At 39.6% G+C, this 23666-nt stretch overlaps 1 protein-coding gene across 2 annotated transcripts in view; it reads right to left on the bottom strand.

Moving 5' to 3' along the window:
- Positions 1–12957, bottom strand: part of LOC121057126 (cilia- and flagella-associated protein 47-like) — a 302279-nt gene extending 289322 nt beyond the window's left edge. Inside the window, exons 1-7 of one of the 2 annotated variants that reach the window (XM_040530883.1) lie at positions 12375–12957; positions 9215–9366; positions 5431–5546; positions 3678–3816; positions 1970–2198; positions 1156–1316; positions 27–160 (exon numbers count right to left, since the gene is read on the bottom strand). In XM_040530883.1, the coding sequence (XP_040386817.1) occupies positions 27–160; positions 1156–1316; positions 1970–2198; positions 3678–3816; positions 5431–5546; positions 9215–9366; positions 12375–12536 (1093 nt within the window). In that variant the 5' untranslated portion in view covers positions 12537–12957. Of the gene's footprint in view, positions 1–26; positions 161–1155; positions 1317–1969; positions 2199–3677; positions 3817–5430; positions 5547–9214; positions 9367–12374 lie in introns of those variants that run through there. The other variant, XM_040530892.1, reaches the window with a different exon arrangement.
- Positions 12958–23666: the final 10709 nt, after the last annotated feature.

Genomic DNA, 23666 nt, shown 5'->3' with positions numbered 1-23666 from the left:
AGCGACTATATGTTTCTGTAACATACTTGTGATCGGTGTGGTACCATCACCACAGGCCTTCAGGTAGCCATCTTTATTCCCAACAGCCTCAAATCTCAGAAACAGTACATAATCTTGGTTTGGTGACAAGTCATTCACTCCAAAGGCCTTTTTAAATTTCCTGCAAGAGTCACAATGTCTAATTACAAGATGAAAGAAAAAAAAAAAGGCAAAAAAAAATACACAACATTTTTCATCACCTAATTCAGCTGTTGCTATTGATTACAGCTTTAAATGACCTTTATACTTCCTTACAGAAAATGGAAAAGTAAATTTAACTGAACACTGTATGTATGATTATGATACTAGTCATTTAGTATCTTTTCCATTCACATACATCTACAAGAGTTTTCTATAAGTGATTCATGTGCGTGTAATCTTTAAAGAAGAGTTTCAGTAAGAAAATTTGCTTTTTCTATTTCTTTTTCTTCCCCTTGCTTGAAGGAGAAATGCTCCTTTACCTCTACTATTTTGTAATTGTAAGAAAAGCTCTCCAAATGTTTCATTCTCTTGGTAATGAAATATCTATTCTTTCCTATCGCTGCACATATGCAACATCTTCATGAAATAAGTCTGCAGTCCTGAAAAAGGCATTTAATTCGACACCGCACGACTTCCTCAACAATCTTTAGAGATTCAACATACTTAATTGGAGAAGTAATTAGTTCCCTTTGCAAAAATCTAATAAAATTCTTCAGTCAAAACAAGCTTATCCAATTCCTAGTTCAAAGGCATCCTTAATGAATTATAAGACACCTCCCAGATAATCACTTCTGACTTGGCTTTACCATTTGTAGTATCACACCAAGAAATTTCTTTTAACACATATAAGTATCAAGTAATTAAAAAAATCTGCATATTAACTTAAAATGATTTCTCTAACACCTCTCTTTACATAATAGTTTAGACAAACTTTTTTTTTCTTGTTTGTAATTTCATAGAATCATAGAGTATCCCGAGTTGGAAGGGACCCAAAAGGATAATCGAGCCCAACTCCCGGCACCACACAGGTCTACCCAAAAGTTCAGACTGTGTGACTAAGTGCACAGTCCAAACGCTTCTTAAACTCCGACAGGCTTCGTGCAGTGACTACTTCCCTGGGGACCATTAACTCACTTTGGACTAAAGCACAATGTAAGAAAAGATTTCTCATAAGGTAGCAAGGTTCCTTGATTGGGAAAGCACAGGATCAAAGTGGAAACATTTACATCTTCTGTTTTACTTATGAGGCTTAAATCTTGTAAAACAGCATCTGCACTCCTCTGAAGATCTGTTCCCTAAAAAAATAATCAAAATATGGATATATCAACAGTTCAGCCTGCTCTAACTACCCTTTTGTTTTGCCTTTTTCCCCATGCATAGTTTCACATCTTTCAAAACAAATAGGAAGATGTAACGTAAATACTTCCATATCACTCAGCTAATTAACTACTTCTATGTCAATGTTTTTAATTCCCTTTTTTAAAGAATGTGATGTTCACTCAGATTACTTCACTGTCAGAGAAAAGCAAGTGAAACTAAGCGTTTAACACCTTGGAATACCAAAATATGTTTTGATAACTCCTATAGCTTCATCATAACAAATCCAATAAATCATAACAAATCCAGTAAATCAAGCATAACCACTCCTGAAAAAAAAAAAAAAAAAAAAAAAAAAAGTGGCAGGGGAGGTGGAGAAGGAAAATATACTTATCATTAATGCTATGGTGTCACACAGTGAAACAGAAATACTGAAAAAAATTAATTCCAAGGTAAATATATAGTAAACAAATGTGCTGATTGTACAGAAGTGACAGGAAGTTTATTGATCAGGAAATAGCATGACATAGAAAACACTGCTAGAAGATGAATGTTGAGAGAAGAATGCAAATGCAGAAATAAAAACAAGTCCTCAACTAAAATAAATTTTAAAAAAAGAACATTTTCTTACCATCTCTCCTCCAATGCCATTGTCTTCCAGTATTGCTACCCAGTCCATACACTCTGGACTTTTATTGTATAAACATATTTGTTCAGTCTTTGAAGACCCAAAGTAAACCGATCCAAAATTAATGCATTCCAATACATTTCCACAAGACACTCCTAGAACTTTCAGAATTTGTTCAACCACAACAGCTTTGATGCATACTTCAGTGCAGCCACGTCCTTCCAACTCCACTCTGTCAGTAACAGTAGCAAGTAACAGGTGATGTACAAAAATGTTAGAAATAATCAATTTGTTTTATGCAAAACTAAATCAAATCAAAGCATTTCAACTCAAATTGTCATCTCTCCATAGATAACCTAAGCAAAAAAATGTGTACTTGACAATATAACACCTAATAGATATATTACCAATCACAAGGAATCACACATTAAAATGGGAGGTTTTGGGGAGACTTCTTCAATTTTCACTTTTTTTCCCTCCCCCTACTCTTCTTAGTTGTGTTGGCAGACTATTGTTTGAAACGATAGGAATAGCACCTCAAAAGAATCAGAGATGTCCACAGATGATATATTGCTCTTTTACCTCTGACAGTTATGGCTAGCTGCCTATTTTGGTGTATACTTCGCAATTTTCCTCTCAGGCAACTAGGGAAGAAGTTCATCTGAGTAAGCACAGAACTGCTGCTATTCCTTCCTGAGTGCTTATTCATGATGATAGCACAAAACCCAAAGGGTCATATAGACACTGTACAAATCTAAACTAGACTGCAGAAGGCAGTGGCTGCTTAACCAACATAGGGTGATGAAGACAGTAATAGTAGCCTGGAGTTCAAAGAAGGAAAGGTAGAATGTGTGACACTTCACAATCAAAAGGTTGACACTCAATAACCAAAGAAATGCCTTTCATATGAAGGCGGATGTAATTGTGATGCCAAATACACATATAAGCTCCTCTGTCAATAACTAATAGAATTCGTCTCTTTTCATTTAATTTCTTTTTCCAATGGGCTACAAAATGCAAGAACAGGAATAAGAGCTCAACTTTAAGTCAAAGATCTTCTTAATTTAAATACCATAACGAAACAGAACAGGAAAAAATAACACACATACCCTTTTTGCTACTAGAAGAATATAGGATTGAAAAGGGCTTTCCAGATTTGTATTAAGTCCAAATTCTGACACTGCCTAAAAAGTCTATATTTAGAATTTGAAAGAAGACAAGGTGGGAACTTAAAAATAGTTTATTCTTGAAAGAGGTAATGTTTGTGAATAGATTCCTTCTGTTGAAAATAAGATACACCAATGGACATCATAATGTTTCTGAGACTAGTGAAACACATCCAACCAAAAGAAAAAGAGCAAAATTACAGAAGGCTGGAAAAAAATCAGTGGTGTGGAAGGTACAGAACACAGCATGTAGAAGATGCAGAAGCTCTTGGTTAGCAGCACACAAAGATGTGCTCACATGCCATGTAATTACAAGTTATAAGAAAATTCTAAAAAAAAACAAACCAGCCAGGTACACCACCTGTGCATCACTGTTCCATGGAGATAATATAAACATCAAATTCATTTAATGAAAATAAGTGTTGAAGACAGGAATTGACACTTGGGAGCTTTATATATATATAGTAAACAAATTTGTAGTAAAATCTTTAGAATTAATTTTTAAAAATGTATAGACATGGATTCCATCAGCCATACTCACTCACTTTATCACTTCTTTGATGACTCTTGGGACATCTGTACAGATATCCACTTTAACCACCGTTAAAGAATCAGGCTCCACCACTCCACTGGTAGGGTCTATGTTAAGCAAGACAACCCCATCATATGATATCTTAAATGTACCTGAAAGGAATAATACATTACACAACTTAGAAGTTGTAGATTGATATTTTCCTATAAAACATTTGGATTCACAAATGACATAAAGCAGGCATTTACAAGCAGTACATTTTCTTATGGAAACAGGAAACAAAGTCAACCTTTTTCAAAACTATTTCTAACAGAGTACAGCATTCTTCCCAGAATTTTTGAAATAAAACATCCACATATCCAATGCAACTGTGCAAGTTGTCACCGTAACAGGAAAGGTACTTACATTCCAAACAGAACTGATTATATCCCAAAGCCACTATAAGTAACATTTTTATAAATTTTGGAATATTTTATGCACAGCTCTAGCTAGCCACAGTCTAGAAATTTCACATATCCAAAGAGAGATCTATTACCTGCAAATAGCAATACTTTTCATGACTTGATTCATACACTACCCAATTCATTGCAGAGGAGAACAGTTAATCTTTCTCTGTCATACAAACATTTTTTTAATGTGAAAAGATTACTAAGTGTGTATTTCACGAGCAGCACTAATTTTTTGTCATTATAGGTAGCAAGAAATTGTTTCAAATGTTGCAGGAAACACACTGTTTTACCTCAAACAACAGCTGATCTCTAACATGACATCACAAGCAGGAAAAAAGTACTCATAGTTTTTGCACGAGATACAAAATGCCTCGATTCACAGGCTGCATACAGCACTTCTGCTGGTGTAGTTTGTATGATGCCTGCCAGTATAACTTGCTGGGTTCTGATTCGGAGACTACACACACAAATCGAGCAGCTCTACCTTTGTCTGCCCTCGATAAATTCTTCGCTAACTACTGCTTTAATTCTAATTTTGCATGTGGCCAATACTGTAAAACTCCATCATGCAGCCTTTGTGTGTCATGCAGCAGTTTAGAACTAGTTCCTACACAATGTGAAAAGTTTCACATTGTGCAAGTTATAAATGCATCTGCAACCAGTGATCAACTAAGATTATGATCAGCTGTTATTTTTACATCTCAGATTGGATTCAAGAGTAGAGATCTCCTAAAATTCTGCAAAGTTCCAAATACATTTTTCTTCCCTAGTCAGAAACACAGTACTGCCTACAGAAGGAATGGATCACTTAGAGAACACACAGGTAGGTAGCTCAGCACCACCACACAACTCTCTCACTCCCCCTCCTCAGAAGAAAGAGGGGGAGAAAATCTGATGGAAAAAAGGCTTATGGGTCTGCAGGGCTGGTTCCCTCACATGTTCTCACTCCTCTCTCCCAGCTGCTGTTGCATGGCGTTTTTCCCCTTCCTTAACTCTGCTCTCCCAGAGGCCCACCCAGCATCACTCCCTGGCTCGGCTCTGGCCAGCAGCAGGTCCCTTTTGGAGCCGGCTGGAGCTGGCTCTGCTCTGACATGGGGCAGCTGCTGGGCTCTGCTCAAAGGCCACCCCTGCAGCCCCCCACTACCAAAACCTTGCCACATAAACCCAATACAAGAACCTTTAGCTGTAATACTCATAATATGCGTAACTCAGAACTTCAGTTAATTCCTACTTATTCTCTGAGGTGTTAACTCACCAAAAAATACATTTCCCAAGAAAATAAATATTTTCATAATTCAATGCACATTTAATATTTACCTGATGATGATCCATGGTTAGCAATACTAATCTCTTTAGTAATTACTTTACTGTTTGCAGTCACTGTACCAAAATTAATCTCAGACTCAGTTTCCAGATAACAGCGTGGAATTAATCTGCAGAGAGAAGGCATGGTTATATTTTCCCCAAAGTTGAAAATACATTTGCATTTTTAAACAAATTTGATTAAGCACCACGTTGGAAGAGTTCTGCTTTTCTTCTAGTCCTCCTACTAACGTTTATGCAACTCACTCCAGCAGTACAACATACACAGAGGACACAAAAGCCATTTAATTTAATAACTAATGACTGTAACTTTTTTTTTTAAAGTTAGTCTCAAGCAATTAGTCAAAATGGAACATAGGCATTTTTATTTAACTCTAAATACTTTATTGTCGTACAATCTACTTTAAATAGTTTACTAGAAAAGCGTTCACTGTATTGAGTTGGTCGTATCACCAAAGTTAACATTCCCTATATTTCATTGTCAGCTGCCTGAACTAAAAGCAGGGAAAAAACATGCACACCAATTTCAATTTACAGTCTTCTTGTTTTATAGATACTTCACATGGCTTCAGCAGAACTCGTTAAAACATAGGAAGCGTATAATGACACAAGTTCTTTCTGTTACTTATTTAAGAGCCTCAGCAAGCATGACTACTTCACTGGATTGGGTACTGCTTAGACTCAATGAAAAGCTACTACTTGCTTCAGCAAACTCGTGAAGCCCCCTATTTCTAAGACAAGCCCACGTTTGACATCATGTAAAAATTGTGTTCAAAATGAATTAGGATTTTACATGGGCACAGACGTCCACCTCCTCTTAACCACAAATAGGAACATGCAGGAGCAATCGCATCGCGTGGTCCGTACTAAGTGCTGTACCGAAGATGAACAGAAGGAAGACAGCCTCCTTGGCCAAGCTAGGTGGACCCTACCCATAAAAGCTCTTTCACAAAGTACAGGAGCAAGCAAGTGGGAGGTGGTGGGAAGGAAAGGAGATTGGGGGGGGGATCAAAATGGAACAAATGAACTTCCTCTTGGGCAATAACTTGGTTTTAATGCTATTTAATAATTTATTGTAATGCAAAACAAAATATTGAATTCTTCAAAGGCATGGTTTAAACTGGGGGGGCACCAGGAAAAAAAAGGCACCAGGAAACTGCTGTCAAGATCAGAGCACAATTAAAACTACCAATTATTTAGACATTCTTCCAAGAAGTTTCATGAGATATATGAAACTAAGTATCTTTCCACTCAAGTCCCAAATATATAACTTCCCAAGTAGACAGGAATAAGAATAAGAATTGTAACTAACATCAATTCCTAATAGATAGTGATCCTTGCACAAAAGAGAGAGAGGAATTAGAGGGTTTTTTTTTGTTTGTTTGTTTTTCCACTAGTATTTTTTTAAGCACAGGGGAGGGTTATTTTGTGGTTTCTCCCTCTCCCCCTCCCTCTTCAAGATGAGAAGTTACCCTGGAAATGTCTAATTTCAAGCATTTTCTAAACATTTTGTTAAAACAAACAAAGAAATCCTAATTACTATATTTCAAAGAAAAAGCAAGGATGTGGAGTTTCAGCAAATCATTTACACACACAGACACACACTAAAAATCAACCCATAACTCTCTGGTTTGATTGAAACAATCCCAAATCTTGAGTATAAATATTTTCTGTTGCTATCAACTATTTACTAAATTAATTCATTACATCTGTACTACTGAGCACATCAAGAGTCCATGGCACTATCAAGATACACTAAGTGCATTGTGTGGTCTCCAAAACTGATAGGAAATACATGAGTGACAAATCAATACGGTTAACCACTGGAGCTAGTCACGTGTGCCAGGCAAATACGTAAAAGGTATTTCATTTGCAAATCAAACGACTATGATATTAATTTCACTAAAGCACAATGGAAATAAAATTCTTTTGGTGATATTTTTAACCAAATAAGTGGTTACAAAAATAAGTTAAAAGTTACTGCAGTCTGATGTTGTATGGGAAACAAGCTTTTCCTACATTCTCAGTGAATCGCTTCCCAGACTAATGATTATCTTAAAATGAACAGCAGATGTGATCGAAGGAATTGCACAGATTGTTGGCAAAAAGGATAAATCTCTTCATGCTTTTCTCCTAAACTGGCCGTGAACTTTTCTTTCAATAAGATTCCACGGGCAAAACATGCAGACCCAGGTTTTCTACAAGCTCATAGAGAATTACACATTTGTACACATGCAGTAATCCATACTGAAATAAAAGGTGAAAAAGAACAATTCCAAAGATGGAAAACTGAAAAGAAGTGACCAGGTAAGAGAGGTAGCAGACATTTAAAGAGGCCGGTCTAAATAATATCAACAACTTCCAAATATTGTGTATACAATAACATATCTTGGGTTTATGAAATTTCAGAACTAGCTTTCACATACTTTAAAATGTAATTCTGTTTGTTAGATGCGCAAGTACTTTTTGTGCAAGTACTTCCAGTACACACTCTTAGAGTCATTCACTCTAGAAAATAAACACTATATTTGAACCGGCCAAAGTCTGTGGCTGATAATTCTGCACGTGTCAAAAAAATGCATACAACACAGATATAAATCTAAGTATATCTTTAAAAAAAAATCAAATTATGTATGTCAGCTTGACAATTCAGGAAAAATAGGACGAATGCATATTAAATTTTTGATGGTGCATCAGCAGAAACAGTAAAATGTTATTTAAAATGTAAAAAAAGGTAAAAACCTTTAATTAGGAAGAACAAACATACTGGAATTATACTACTAATAAAAATAATATACTAATAAATTATACTAATTCCAGTTGGAGGGAAAAAGAGGACAGGACACAACACTGAGACCCTCCAAAACAGAACATGCAAATATTTATTTCCTTATTTTTAGTGTCATCCATCAATTTAACAACTTATGTGTACATTTCATAGTGATATCTTTATTTTGATAGAAAAAAAAAAAGCTTTTGACTAATACTTGTCAACCAACGAGTTCTTATACTACCTATATTATTTTCTCTAAATGATAAATGGCATATTCAAAACTCTGTTTGTACAGAAAAATATGTTTGGTATTTAGTGATCCTTCAGTGCAATGACTATCATCTATCTGTAAACAACAGACATGCAGGACAAAACTGATTTGGGAGAAGACTGATTTAAAAGTATTAAGTATATTTAGTTTTGTTTTTTACACAGAAGGCTAATAATCAGTTATACCCTGATATTTTTTTCCCCTGCAAAAGATAATTAAACACAAGGATTTTAAATACTTAGCTCTCTACTGAAAGTCCTTTCCAGAAAGGAATTGCCAGTAGCTTTATTGTCCACAGTGAAACCATATCTTTAGAATTAAACAAACTGTTCTTCACTATAATCCCAATTGAATACGAACAATACTTTTTTATTTATTTATTTACTTATTTAATCTATAAGGGGTGCAGTAAGGACCAAAAAAAGATTAAAAGTAAATGTCAACTTGTCTGATGCTGGCGTAGAATTAGAAGTCATCAGCATTATCACAACCAATATAGAGCAAAGCAAAAACAAGAACTCAAAGCCTCTCTAGGATCTTAGAACACCACCATCCCAATTGTCTTCTTACCTGTGCACTGCTATGGGAAAAAAAAATTGTAAAGAAACTTGCTATTCATTTTCATTACAGTTGATAGCTTAGTTATGTAGCCATATGTGACAGGTGTTAGCAAATTTTCCACAAGATTAAACTGAAAGCAGTAACGGCAAAATATGAACTTTTGACCTCCATACCCAAGCAGGGGGATATCAACTACATCTTCTTCTATTAAAAGTAGTAGTCTGTCTTCGAGGTCTTCCTCACTCTCAGGATAATATTCTACAACAGCTTTGACTTGAAGCCCAGGTGCAACAGGTTTCTCTGGATTTTCCACAATCAGTTTAAACTGCAGTGCAAAAAAACCAAATATTTAATCAATTTTTCATTTTTAAGATTGAAAAACATATATATATGTGGTTCATTTTTCAGAGTAGCACAGATTGATTTAAAGAATGAAGAAATTCTTCTTCCTACTTATTTATATTGATGTTGTTTTTCCTTTTTCCTTTTTACAGTAAAACAGAAAGGCAGAAAGAATACTAAATCAACACTTTAATGTAATTTGATGAGTTGACAAAATACTGTTTGTAGTCCTTTCAAGAGAGCTCTAGCTTTTGCTGCTGTTGCCATAAACCCTCTGAAGCACCGTAAGATGAGGTCAGATACTACTTAATACAGAATCTTTTCAGTATCTGAGAAAGCAACAAGGATTAAATCTCAGTCCAAAACAGCCTAAGGATAGCCTGTACACCTGACCTACACTCAGCTGAATTCAAATGAAAGTATCACTATACATTGGAAAAATCTTCCTGAAGGGCCCATGGCCCATGCACCTCTAATTCTTTGGGTGGAGGGGGAGGGAGGCTGTGGAATGAAAGGAAAAGAACAGAAGCAGCTGACACAAAGTACTTTTCTCCTCCCTCAAAAAAAAAATAAAATAAAAAAGTAGTCTGGATTTGTTGCTGTCTGTATGCATCTGATAATATCCAACGCCACCACGTCTTTCCTTGAGCAGAGGACACGTGAGCAACCTACGAGCATGTAGAAAGAATCCCACAGCTACCACGTTCCTAAGAAAGCTTCATAGCAAGATCAAGAGATTCTCCAATGCCTCAGGATCCTTACAACTCGCATCACTCTATGCATAACAGGCTTCTGCTGTGTATGTCCAGTTTAATAAATGTTTATTTCTGAAACAGAGTCATCCCAGTATTCTTGAAGTCTTCTGTACTATCTTTACTTGGCATATGTAAAGGCAATTTACAACTTGTTGATTCCTTTAAAATTTCCCTAGCAGTATAAATACTCAGCTAAAGGAAATGTGTTATGTAATATGCATCAAGATTATGGGGCTGATTTTGAAATAGCAGCCAGTAATCGCGCTTTGATTTTGAAGTGCGCAAAGACTTCTCTAAAATGAATTAACAGCCACGCATATTCATTCTGTATAAGGGAAAATTCATATTTTGGACTAACAATTTTTTAATGAAACCTACAGAAAACTGCTCTGTGAGCTGAATTCCTTGAAATGCATTTTTCAGCTGTGCACTGTGGCAGCTCAGTTAATTTTCAGGTCTCACACTCCACAAATGTAACGCTTCAGAACACTTACCACCGAGTCACCCATTTCAGAGCCACGCACTCACAGAGAGCAGCACCAGGTCTGGGAATGAAAGAGCAGCACAACAGAACCTCCTGGAACTACACACCTAAAGTGGAGTCTTGTCCTCTAGCTCTCACATTGGGCATCTCATGCACGCTGGCATGAAAATATTCAGACTAAGTCATGAGATACTTTTTTTTTGCTCACAGTCACCATCCTCATAAATTATGATCGAGTAACCTTTTCTCCCTTCTAAAATTGACTGCGCCTTTCCACTTCCGAAGCACGTGAAAAATTGATAAGGCTGATGAAAACTAACAAAACCGAGAATAAGCACAGCCTTACCAAATGAAGCACTCTGAACAGCTTCCAGCTCATCCCAAAATGCTTCACTGACAGTGTCATAAAAGTTAGGCTGTCAACATCACGTACTTTCCAAAATTTAGGGAGGGATAAAATGCATGTCGTCTTCACAACTCTTCCCCTTATAAACAAAGGCTGATTATAGGGAGAGTGAAAGTATCCAAGGTATCTGAATCGTCTCACAATTACATTGATGACTAACTTGGAAAGTGCTGCTTCATGGCCCTAGTTGCTGTGATCACAAAGCAACATCTGCTTCTGTTCAACCCCCAATGCCAGCCCAACACTTTGGTCCTAATTCTGAGGTAATTAGCAGATAGAAAGGGTAGTTGGATGAAGGACCAATATAAAACTACTAACCACAGCTGGGTTTTACAGAGCCCACACAGGTTGCCTCCCAAGAGCTAACCTGGTTAGAAGTGGAAAGATTGAAAAAGGCTGGCATTGCAATTTCCAGAACTAATCAGACGAATACAGAATCATGCCATCATGAGAAAAAAATAAAATAAAAATCCCTTTTCAGAGAAAGCCTTCCACGAGCAAGCACTGCGAATGGACTGCTCTCAGAAAACTTAGAAGAGTACAATACAGAAATAGCCAAGCTACCATCAGTGCTATGGAAGTCCCAGCAGAAACAACTGCAAAAGCTGTGACCTGCAGCTGATCTGGAACATCTCACAGGTTTGGTGTTCACACCATAGCAAGACGGCCCATTTCTACAGCGCCCTCCTCAAAGTTACAAGGAAAACACCTGCTTCTTGCAGGGTTACCTCTCCGGAAAGTGCAAAGCCAGTCAGCAAAGTTAAGTGGGAGCTGTTACCATACAGAGCTTGATACACTATGACACATGAGAAAGCTAAATTACTTCTGTTAAAGGGACGGATTTAACAAACGAGTTAGCCCTCAAATTGCTCACGGTCTCCGGCAAACACTGGACTGGCGAGGCTCGAGTCCGTTTCACGCTGACTTTCAGGCTTCAGCTGAGCAGCCTCACGTGAAGCCCTGCACGAGAACACTTTCCAAGTGTTACCAGAACGACACCCGGCCTTCCTCACGAGGAGCAACAGGTGAACCAGGACACCGGCTGCCTCCTCCGGCTCCGTCACAGGGCATAACTCGGACAACTTGGGCTCCAGGAGCTGTCTCCTCTTCCTTCCCGTTTATCCAGTTACCCAACTACTTTAAATACAGTGACACGCTTTCACGGGGGGGTTGAACCCGAGGAGCACGAGGGGCCCCGGGCGGGTCCCCCCGAGGCTCTCCCCTCAGCCAGCCGCGCTGGCGGAGCCGCAGAGGCACCGCGCCGACGGCTGACCGGCGGCAGGCCGGGGCTGCGAGGCGGGCAGCCCCCCGCGGCCGCGCCGCTCCGCTCCCCTCCCGCCCCTCACCTGGGGCCGGCGCGGCGGCAGCAGCCGGAGGCGGCAGCTCCCGGCGCGCAGGTTGCGGACGCTGAGCGCGGCGCGGTAGCGGCGCCCCGGCAGCGCGGCCCCGAAGCGCAGCAGGGCCGGGGCGATGCGCACCCCCAGCACGTCCCGCCGCCCGCCCGGCATGGCGGCCGCCGCCGCTGCCTGGAGACGGTCGTTAAGCAGCGGACGCGGAGCGCTGATCGGTGCAGTGCGCGCAGTGAGGCTGGCAAGAAGCCAGCGCTTGGGCAGGCAGCGGCCCGTGCTGCTCTTGGCTTCGACGCGGCTGAGGAGAGGAGGGGGAGCAGCACGCACGCAAAACCTCAAACCTCAGTCGTGATTAACCCCGAAGGCTTTGCCTCGGATTACATCAACCCCTGAAAGCGCAGGAGGACTCGAGCTATTTATATGGTAGATGATAAATGTGAGATCCTTAAAAATTCAAGTGACAGCTACCCAGCTGTAGATTACTGAAGGAAGAATGGCAGTATGACATTACAAGGACTTAAAGTAAAATAAAGGAATCTGAAGGGAGTTCTATGGGACAGCTACTTGTAGTGGGTTTACATGACAAGGTTTTGGGGGGGTGGGGGGTGAGGTCACACATAGGGGTGGCTTCTGCGAGAAGAATCCAGAAGGTGCCCCATGTCAGATAAGGGCCCTGCCACTGGCCAGAGCCAGGACAATGAGCGATATTGTTTGCGTCTCTGTGAGAGCAGATTTAAGACAGGGAAAAAAACTGCTGGGGAACAGCAGCTGGGGGAGAGCAAGGAGTGAGACCCAGCCCTGCAGCCCCCAAGGTGAGTGCAGCAGGAGGGCAGGTGGTGCTCCAGGCAGGCAGCAGCAGTTCCCCTGCGGCCTGTGCAGGGAGAGGCCCCTGGTGGAGCAGGCTGTCCCCCTGCAGCCCATGGGTCCCACACGGAGCAGATCTCCACGCTGCAGCCCCCCCGTGGAGGAGCCCACGTGGAGCAGGTGGATGTGGCCTGGAGGAGGCTGCGGCCCACGGAGAGCCCCCGCAGGAGCAGGCCCCGGGCCGGAGCTGCAGCCCGTGGAGAGGAGCCCACGCAGGAGCAGGGGTCTGGGGGGAGCTGCCACCCGCCCGTGAGGGACCCGTGCTGGAACAGTTTGCTCCTGGGGGATGGATGGACCCCGTGGTACGGAGCCGTGTGGGAGCAGTGCTTGAAGAGCTGCTGCCTGTGGGCAGCCCCCGCAGGCTCAGTTCGGGAAGGACGGCATCCCGTGGGAGGGACCCGGCGTGGAGCAGGGGCAGAGAGTGACCGTGAGGGAGCGGCAGAGACGAAGTGTTGGGGAGAGACCTCGACTCCCATTCCCTGTTCCCCTGCTCTGCTCTGGGGGGAGGAGGTGGGAAGAGGGGCAAGGTGGTTTTAGTTTTGTTGTTGTTTGTGTCTCACTGCTCTAGCTTTCTGGTAATAGTCAATAAATTTCTCTGATCTCCCTATGCTGAGTCTGGTTTGCCAGTGACAATACTCATTTAGTGATATCCCTGTCCTTAGCTCAGTCCTTGAGGCATTTTCATCATATTTTCTCCCCATTTTCCTTTGAGGAAGGGGAGTGAAAGAGCATTTGTGGTTGAGCTGAGCTACCTACCTGTGTGTTCTCTAAGTGATCCATTCGTTCTGTAGGCAGTACTGTGTTTCTGCTTAAGGAAGAAAAATCTATTTGGAACTTTGCAGAATTTTAGGAGATCTCTACTCTTGAATCCAATCTGAGAGATGTAAAAATATTTTTTCCCCGTTTTCCTTTGAGGAGGGGGAGTGAGAGAGTGGTCATGATGGAGCTTAGCTGCTCAGCTGATAATGCTGGTAATACCACCACACTTTGTTGTGTATTCAATGAGTCAATAGCCCTAAACACGACTTCTTCAGTGGTGTAGTTCTGTCAATAAAGCTTATTGTTGAATTTGAGCAAGATTTATGTGTTATATGTGATATATATGTTTATGTAATCTCTCAAATGAGATTTTTGTATATACGTATATTAAGGGCTTACATAGGATAAAGGTCAGATGTTTTCCTTTGGTCTGTTGTTCTCATGCTTTTCAAGAACATTCTAACCACGACCATACCTCTGTGTGTGCCTAGATACAAAAAGCAATTTTCCTACCTTATAACAACTCAAAGAACATGCAGTATATCCAGAAGTCCTTATGTATTAAGCCAGTAACTTGAGCACTGAAAGGCAGACACACAATATCTGGCAGAGTTTTGCAACATGATAGTTAACATGTGGAAAGTGCTAAATTAGACGCTTTTCATCAGAAACAGCCCAAACACTAAAATACGTCCTGAGAGATATGTTTTACTTTAGCTTATCAATCAGAAGGTATCCTTATAACCATGTATAAGCACTTTCAAAGATAAACAATAGTAAACTTTAAAGGTTTCCCAGTGGGAACAAGCAAAACAATAAACTGCCTGGCTATTAAGGCCAAAAATATTCAAAGTACAAGTTGGGCACATTTTTATTTTGCAACATTTTTAACAGTGAGGCTGTTAAACAAGAACAGTTGCCAAAAATGTTGGGGTTTTCCATTGTTGATGTTATAAAATCAGTACTGGATATCTCTTGGATGTCATGGTACAGATTTCCTTTAGGAGTTACTGGCCTCTGTAAAAGTATTTGTGTAAAGTTTAATAGCCTGTGTTATAATTGAAGTCAGACTAGAAGATCTAATACTGTCTCCAAGGGAAATAATCTATGAATAAACTATCGTGAAAGTATTAAATGAGAAATTGAATTGGAAAGCACCATTCTATTGTCTAATAAATCAAACCAATGGTTGTGATCCTTCCTTGAAATTCAGGACAGAATCTTTTTTTTAATTTCCCACTGGGGCTCAAGCATTCAATCTTAAATTGACATGAAACATATATATCCCACACATCTCTCTCTCATATATAGTGTCATATATCATGGCGATATGCAGAAAACTGAACCAAGTGGGAAGGCGTGCTGCAGGATGTGATTGTTAGAGATAGAAGAAACCCTACTAAGATCAAAGTTGAGTAGATCAAGGTTGAGTACAACAGAGAAAGGGGACATCCATTCTTTATTAAACGATATTTGCAATAAAGAGAAGTAATGGAGGGTTAAGCTTGTTTTTTTGATACTTGAGATTAAGGCAGTTTTATGCTACTTTCATGTAGGAGTTACCCTTGCAATGTTGATGTGATACGTTGAAATTAAACCATATTGCTACAAGTATTAAAGATGTTTCCAAAACTGAAAGTAAAAACGATTGCTTTGCAAACTGTAATGATGTTGACTTACTAATTAATTTAAAGTGGTGATTTCATGATCACTGTCTGCCATTAAATTGTTTCTTGCAGGATCTTGCAATGTGTTTGTTTTGAACAGCTACATCAATTTGCCATATAATTGCAAGATCTAAGGGGAATAAAGTTGAAACAAATTGCAGGAGACAAATGCAGGAACTATATCTTACAGACATATATACAGATATATACAGTTTTGTAGTTTCTAATTGTTGACAAGTTAGTGGAGTGAAATGTGCTTTCAGAAGCTGCATGGCTGACATCATCCTATTCAGCACAGAGACATTTATGTGCATTCACTCCCTTTGAAAATTCCAGTAGCTGATGCTGAACAAGCAAAAAAAACAAACCTACAAATACAATGAAAACACAACCTATGGGAAACAGAGACTGAGTCATGGAGAGAAAAGAGAAGGAAAGATTAAAAATAAACCAGAGATGAATGAATTAAAAAGATGCTGCTTTGGGCAGGATGGGATATGAAATAAATTACAGAATGAAAAAGAAAACTGACAAAATAATGACAATCAGAAAGAATCATGATAAGTGAATTCAGAATAGTGAATCAGACAAACATTAAAACTTATAAATAGAAAAGAAATCAAAAGGAAGAGACAACAGAGAGTAACTCAGGCAGAAAGAAAATCAGCTTGAGAAAGGTAGATAAAAAAGAAGTGATTCACAGAGGGACAGATCCAAGAGCACTGAGTTTGTCAAAGATAGATAAGAAGATCATAGCTAACAAAGAGGGTCATAACAGAGAATTTTTAAATGGTATTAATGAGGATGGAATAATCAGTTTTATTAGGTAACAAAGATAAAGAGTAAGGACAAGCAGAGGGAAGAATCATTGTACTCTGAGCTTTCAAAACTGTGTTACAGCAACCTCACTCGATGCTGCAGCTTCTAATTGCTAAACAGATAACAACAAAATGGCCTGAAAAAATGAAGACAAACTTTTTTTTTTTTTTTTTTAATTTTCTGTAGGTCCACGTCTTTCTGAAATGGTCTATTTTCCTCCTTTTGAAGAATAGCAGTTTGAGATATCTCACAGTTCTGTGTTTGCTTTTTGTTTGCAACATTCTCTTTCTAGGGAGTTACAAAAAAGCCTTTCGAAATATGTGCTGCATTTAATCATCCATTTGCCAAATGCGAACTTTTTTTTTTTTTAAATGATTACAGATTTTCAGGCTCTAGATTTCTAAGAAATAATGTCAATTCTAGGACTGCCTTTCAGAATCTAGGACTGAAAGATATCCCCTTTTCTTGTTGGCTTTCTGAAACATTTTTACTTTCACAAAATTACCTTTTGGGGTTTGTTTAATCTACTGATCTAAACAGGACATAGTTGACATGAAAGAACTGCTGCCTTCACAGGCTTGTCTTTACCAATGTTTGTGATCTCCCCTCCTAAAAATGACTCATTGCGAGCAAGGCACAGACCATCTACAAAGAATTATGCTTTTTCAGAGTCTCTAAATAAATTATGTAATCTTTTTTGTTTGAATGCAGACTACCCAATCATGTTAGAAAAGGCTGTGTTTCCTGCCCCTACATGTTTTTGACTGAAAGGAAAAAGCATAATTGTAGATTCTACTCCTCCTTCACCTTCAGCTGAATGTAGTAGGATTTCTACAGTTTTATCCTTTTTGCTGTTTTATATATTATTTGCCTGAGTCAGTGTCTTGCTGCCTACACATGGCTGCTTCCCTGATTTCTTTGAGTTACCTCCCCAGCTAGGCAGCTGTTCACTTGTTTCTGGACCTCAGGCTCTTCTGGGTCCTTGCCAATATCACAGCACCTAATTTACTGTGTACAATCCCTCTGGATCACCTTTAAAACCTCCAGATAAGGACTTTCTTTGAATTTCTTAAGAGACAGATCTCAGCAGTGAAATCAGCTGTTTAGCTCCACCAGCAGCTTCTCAGCCTTGCTGTGGCCAAGAACTTGTTGTGTTACCAGGGCTAAGTCTCTTCAGGATCTGCAAGCACAGGTCCAGAATACTGCAAGATCATTTGCAGTGGGGAATGGTAGGGAGCCATTCCCCAGGTATGATTTAAGTACCATGGTCTGTACCTGGCTGTTTCATCCATGTTTTTTTCAGCTCCTTCCATATCTCATTCTACCTCTCAGGTGAGGCTGGAGCAGTCAGCACCCTACATCAGGATGTTCCACTGCCTCTAATGACAACAACCTTTGCTGTCAAGGGCTTGTTCCCAAACAGGTGTGAATTGTTACTTTTTGTCCAAACTACAGCATCCTCCTTAACTTCTTACACTGTTAGGAAGATACAAATCTAGAAAAACTGAGGCAACCACAGTGAATATAAAACTCCATCCCGATGTATTCTTCAATCAATTACAAACCTGCCAGTTAAATAGTCCAGCTCTTCATTATACTTCACTATTTGAGTTGATCTTCGTGACTAATAAGTATTAACATATTCTTTTACCATTTTATGTATTGAATAGACATCTTTGTTCACCTATTCCATCTTCTCAGTCTGCTACATTCAATGTATAAGTTCTTATTCCATATCTTTCTAGATTGTAGCTGCTAACCTACAGCTTTTATTTGTCTCATTTTGGAAATGTTTTCACATGTTATCCCTTTGTAATATTTTATTATTTTTCTTTAATTATTTTGTTCTAGCAATGTGTGCAGTGCTTTCTTACTGCTTCATATGTTTACAAGTTACTTCAGATACTTCAAAGACTTTGTGCCAAAACTAGCATTCTACCCTGAAACTTCCACAGTAAATTTGGTTTAAATCACCCCAAGCTATGCTTTAATTTTGGTCTTAGTAGTGTGGAAGAGAGAAAACTTATTAAAAAAAGCCTATTAAATTTAATAAAATTAAATTAAAAAATATTTTTAAAAAAAAAATAAATTAATTTTTTAAATTAAATTTAAAGCCTATTAAAATTAAAGATTTTTTTCATTCACATTTATATTTTTTAAAATCTTTGATCCACGGTTCAAATGCTTCAAAAACAAAGTCTTTAGATTTCTTACAGCTTAATGTCCTGGTCCTGTACATTTGTAATTTTAACTACATGTTAATGAGCTATTTTTATACTTACTTGCCCTTGGACTTTCTAGTTTTTAAGTGGAGACCGAATATAGCTAACATGAGGTTAACCAGGGATTTCTGGAAAGACAGTCATGTATTTAAAATACCAAAACAACTGTCTACTAGTCAAAGTGTCAATAAAAATTCGGTGTTCTTGGTAATGTCTGCCTAGTGAGAACATCTTTCTTTGCAGCCACAGATCCTGGATTTGGAGGTATAGTGAATTTGTCCATGGATGATGGACCCTGAATTAGGGCAGTACAGGGAATGAACCAGGGGGTAGATAAAGATAATTAGCTATTGGAACTAACCAAAGAACATGACTATGTCAGAACTGGAGATCTGTATACCAAGACTGGTTATTTCTCTAAAGGATAAGTTTTGGTAAATCCCATGGACTTTGTATTCTTGAAAGTTTACAGGGCTTTTTTTTTATTTTCCCCCCTCATAAATATTATGAAATATCACTGATGACTCTGGAAGACCAACTTTGCTGGCTACCAGGAAATGCTTCACGATCTGTGGCAAGATATAACACGATGGTTTAAGTAGCGTGCATTAAAGGGCCTCTCAAGCTAGTATAGGATGATGGAGGAGTGCTGGCCTAGAGATGCTACCACAGAGAAATGTCTATCATGCTCTTGGATAGAAGCTTGAAGAACTTAGTAAGCTGGCATCTGGCCTTGTGTGGAAGAGCTTGCAGGGAATGTGGTTGCTGAAAGTGGTTGCTGAAAGCTTTTGAGTTAAATTATGCCACCGTGAATTATAAGCAGCTAATTCAAATATAGTGAATTTAGAACAAGTATTAAAATGTTGTTATACTTCCTCAACAGATAATGTATTTGGGCAGATTAATTTATTTTCAGAATGCGGCCAAAAATATCAGAATATCAGGATAATAGCATAGCAAATTATACTGCTGAATTCTACATCTGACCTCTCTTTTGGCAACAGAGAAAAGAAGAGTACTGTCATAAATATAGTAGCTTTCTTGATCTCTGCAGCTCAGTGCACAGCTGTTCTCAGTGCTGGGAGGCCTGCAAGGGAAGACAAATGAGAAATAAGTCACGCATACAAAACTCTAATGCATTACCATTTTTGTGGCTGATAGGCACTTCTCCTAAGTGCCTCCTCTTCCGAGTGATGGAGAGTTATGGTCTGCACACCATTGATTTCTGCAAAGTAAAAGACAAATTCTGAAAAAAGGTCCATTAACAATTGATCATGGGGAAGAGTGTAAAAATGCTATCCTCAAATATTCTGTTTATTTTGAAAATTTGAGAGCCTGAGATGTTTATCAAGAAAACTCTGAAGAAAGCGCGTATGGGTATCCTTAGTACTGGGGATACTTTTGTAATCGTAACTGCTTTGCCTCTTGCAAGGATCATCTCATCTGAAAACACATGTAGACATAAGAAACAAACATCACTGAACATGATATTTTTGTTTAAAAATACACAAAAACATTAGAAGATCAATGATCACATTGAAGGGGCTTTATTATTGAAAACCAATTTGTTTAAACACGTTGTTCTTTCCAGAGACAAAGTGGAAACCAAAAGAGATCCAGCTACACCATAGATCTGGGACAGGCCGATCCCTTTTGGGTCCTTGAAATAACCTCTCCTGAGATAGTCTGGCCCTTTATTGCTTGATGGCATTACAGTACACTGTGCAGCGGTGTCTACTAAAGCCTTATACTTCTGTGCATCTGACGTGCCAGGCCATCGAATCCACACAGTCCAATAAACTCAATTGTCCTTTTCCTCCCCCTGGCTGGACGCAGGGCCCCTCTAATCCTGGTCAGAATCTTCATTTCTGTGTCTGGAGGACTGCCCGCTGGAAGTTGGAGCAGCATTTTTCTCAGAGAACCCCTTTTTCCCCGATTGTTTTTCCTTGCAACTCACGTACCTGTTCCTCTAGTTTTGAGGTAGATTTTCCATCCCATTTTCTAATGTCCTCTCCATGGTCACGTAGGTAAAAGCACAGGGTGGCACGGGGTGTGTACCCACTATTGTCTTCCTTGCAGAGGATACTTACCCCTAATAGCTGAGACACTGGTTTGGACAGGTGGGGAGGAAGATAAATTCTCTTTAAGACGGTGGACCTCTTCAGAAAGCTTCTCCACAGCCGAGACACAGCCTGTAGGGAAGAGGAGAGACTTCCTTTGTACTGCCAGAGTTGTTTAGCCAATTCATCCACTGTTGGTTCCTCGTGCTCTTTCCAGGCCATTACTGCCAATGAGCTGGCATATGATGATGGTACACTCCGTACAAACTTCTGCCACATGGATTGTGTACATTTCATCTGGATCTGTGGATATTTGTTTGTTGTTTAGGTCCCTATAAATCACCTCCCATATGGCTAATTTCCTCAGGTACTGGATTCCCTTCTCCATAGTGGTCCGCTTGCCTGGTAGACATACAAGTTATTTCTTGAAGGGATACTTTTCCTTCACAGCTGTCAGGAGATGCCTCCAGAGGCTGTAACCTAGTGCTCCATCTCCACTTGCTTTGTCAATGTCTGCTTCTCTATCAAGGGATCCCAGCCACCTGGCTCCCCTGCCCTCTAATTCCAGACAATTGGCTCTGGTGCCCCAGCACTGGAGCAGCCAGCTGACTAGATGCTCACCTGGACAACGACCAAAATCTTTTTGCTCATCTCATAGCTAGCGCTGGTATAGGTTTTGGGTAGTTACTATTATTTTTGTGACATCTTCATCTTCACCCTCTGGTTCCTCTGATGGCCTGTCTTCTACAAACCTAGTCTTAACAGGAGTTTCTCTGCGTTCTAAATGATCTGACACTCTAAACCATTTGTTCATCTTGGTTATGGGCGCAACTGACACTGGTACAGTTTGTTTCCCTGGCTCAACCTTGTGGCCCGTTTTAGGGCTTGGAGTGGCTGCTGGACCTGTCTCAGGGGTTGAAGTGGCCACAGAGTCTGCCTCTTGAATTGTATTGGCATTGAATGCAGCTTGGTAAACAGACAAATCACTGCAATGTGCTGGGGCTTGGCCTATGTCGGCTACAGCTGGAGCGATGACACTTCTTCAAGCACTCTACCAGTTTCTTAGGATTTTGCAGTTGTTCAGGGGTGAATTTCCAAAGCTCTGGGGACAAGACCTGGGGAATTTGAAGTAGTAAGACTTGCATCATTGCAGAGCCTCAGTCACAGGTTAAATTGGCACTGCCTCTTCATAAGAATGAAAGAGAAAAGCATATCTTTCTACCTTGTTTCTGGCTTTGGTCAATGAATGTCACTTAAAGGAATTTTTTTTTTGGCTGGTACTCCTGGATGGCACAATGCCAGCACAAGGCAAAAGCCTTGGAAATAGTTTGGTATGCTTTTGTTGATGTGGGTGAGTTATGCTAACACAAGCTATATGCAGGGCAGCTGTAGGTAGATGTTTCCCTGCTGTGTTCACAGTGGGGAGTCAAAAGAGAGCTTTTGTGGCAAGGAAATCTATTTTAGGAGGTTCCTTAAAATTAAATTTTCCTTTTTTTCTTTGAAATAATCAAATCTTTCTTGGCTGCAAGACATTTGCAGATATACAGAAGAAACATCCACCTTGAATCCAGCCAGCTACAGATCAGTTCTATCCATCTCTAAAAGAGTTTTCAGAAAGCTTAACAGATGTAGGAATCAAAGGGATTTTGTATTAATGAGAAAATTACATCTAGCTTTACTTGGTTATTTTTTGTCGTTTGTTGAAAGTAATGTCTTTTTTTAAAGACTAATTTCAATAGCACCTTCTGCATATGCTTCTCTCTGTGGGTAACACAGGGTTTGGGAAGACACCAGCCATAATGTTTTGAATCTTCTACTCCAGTTAAAGTAAAATATACATCAGGATAGGGGCTTTCACAGTCCAGTCCTACTGAGGACAGTAACTCCTTCAGTAGCTCTAATTTGATGTGTTCGGTTGCAAACTATACAACAGCTATAACTATTGAGAATGCACCCAGATGTACCTTCACCTCAGCAGATTCCAGAATTGTAGCAAAAGAAGTGGGCTAGTTCCTGTTTTTTCCTGCACCAAAATACGGGGTTGTTAGTACACTCTAGTCCATACACCTATCTTGTTCTTTAAGAATATCTGTATCCCTGGTCATTTTTCCTTCTGTCTAGGCATGCAAGAGTTTCCTTGCCACTAACAAAAACAGCCCTGAAGTCACAGAGGAGCAAAGCCATAGCTTACGCTCTTCCTGTAAATTCCCACTTCAGCTCCTCTTCTTCCTTGCCTGTTTTCTTCTTCTTCATCAGTGAAGAATATGCTCCCTAAAGATGAAATTGGCCTAGATAATCTGAAGCTGATATGACAATTTAGTTCCATGTTTGTGCCATTTGATGAAAGAATTATATCTTGTCCTTCTGGAAACTGTATAGAAAAAGGGCAAATCCTGTAACCATCTTCAAGTTCAAGCTCTGGAAGTTCAGCTTGAATTGGAGATCAGGCGCAGTTTTTAGTTTTTTATTCTGGGACTAGTTTTTATAAGATGAAACATTTTAATACTGTTGTTCTTGCAGCTGAACAAGTGACTAATTTTACAACTTTCCAGCAGCGAAATGTCCACCGGTGTCCAGAACCTGAATCACTTGGTATTGTGGTATGCTTGTTCATAGCACAATAGCTCACAGTGTATAGGAACAAGTGTGCAGTCGCAAACTCTGCCTGGCTGCATGTCCAGCAAGAACAAAGTCCTTTGTCTTTGCCTTTCCTCATCCCCATTCCAACTTCCCTCCCTCCTCTTCCCTCCCAGAGCAGAACCATCCCCTGCCGCACTGCCATGAAGTAGGAGCCATGAGAGCAGAAATGGGCCCACTTTCAGCAGGCTGCTGAAAGATGCTCTATTTTCTCTCTGTAACAGGTTCAATAAGGGATGATCAAAGCATATCACAGTTTGC

This window comes from Cygnus olor, chromosome 1 (genome assembly GCF_009769625.2).
Source record: "Cygnus olor isolate bCygOlo1 chromosome 1, bCygOlo1.pri.v2, whole genome shotgun sequence".
Taxonomy (NCBI): Eukaryota; Metazoa; Chordata; class Aves; order Anseriformes; family Anatidae; genus Cygnus; species Cygnus olor.
This window is presented reverse-complemented; position numbering and strand designations above follow the sequence as displayed.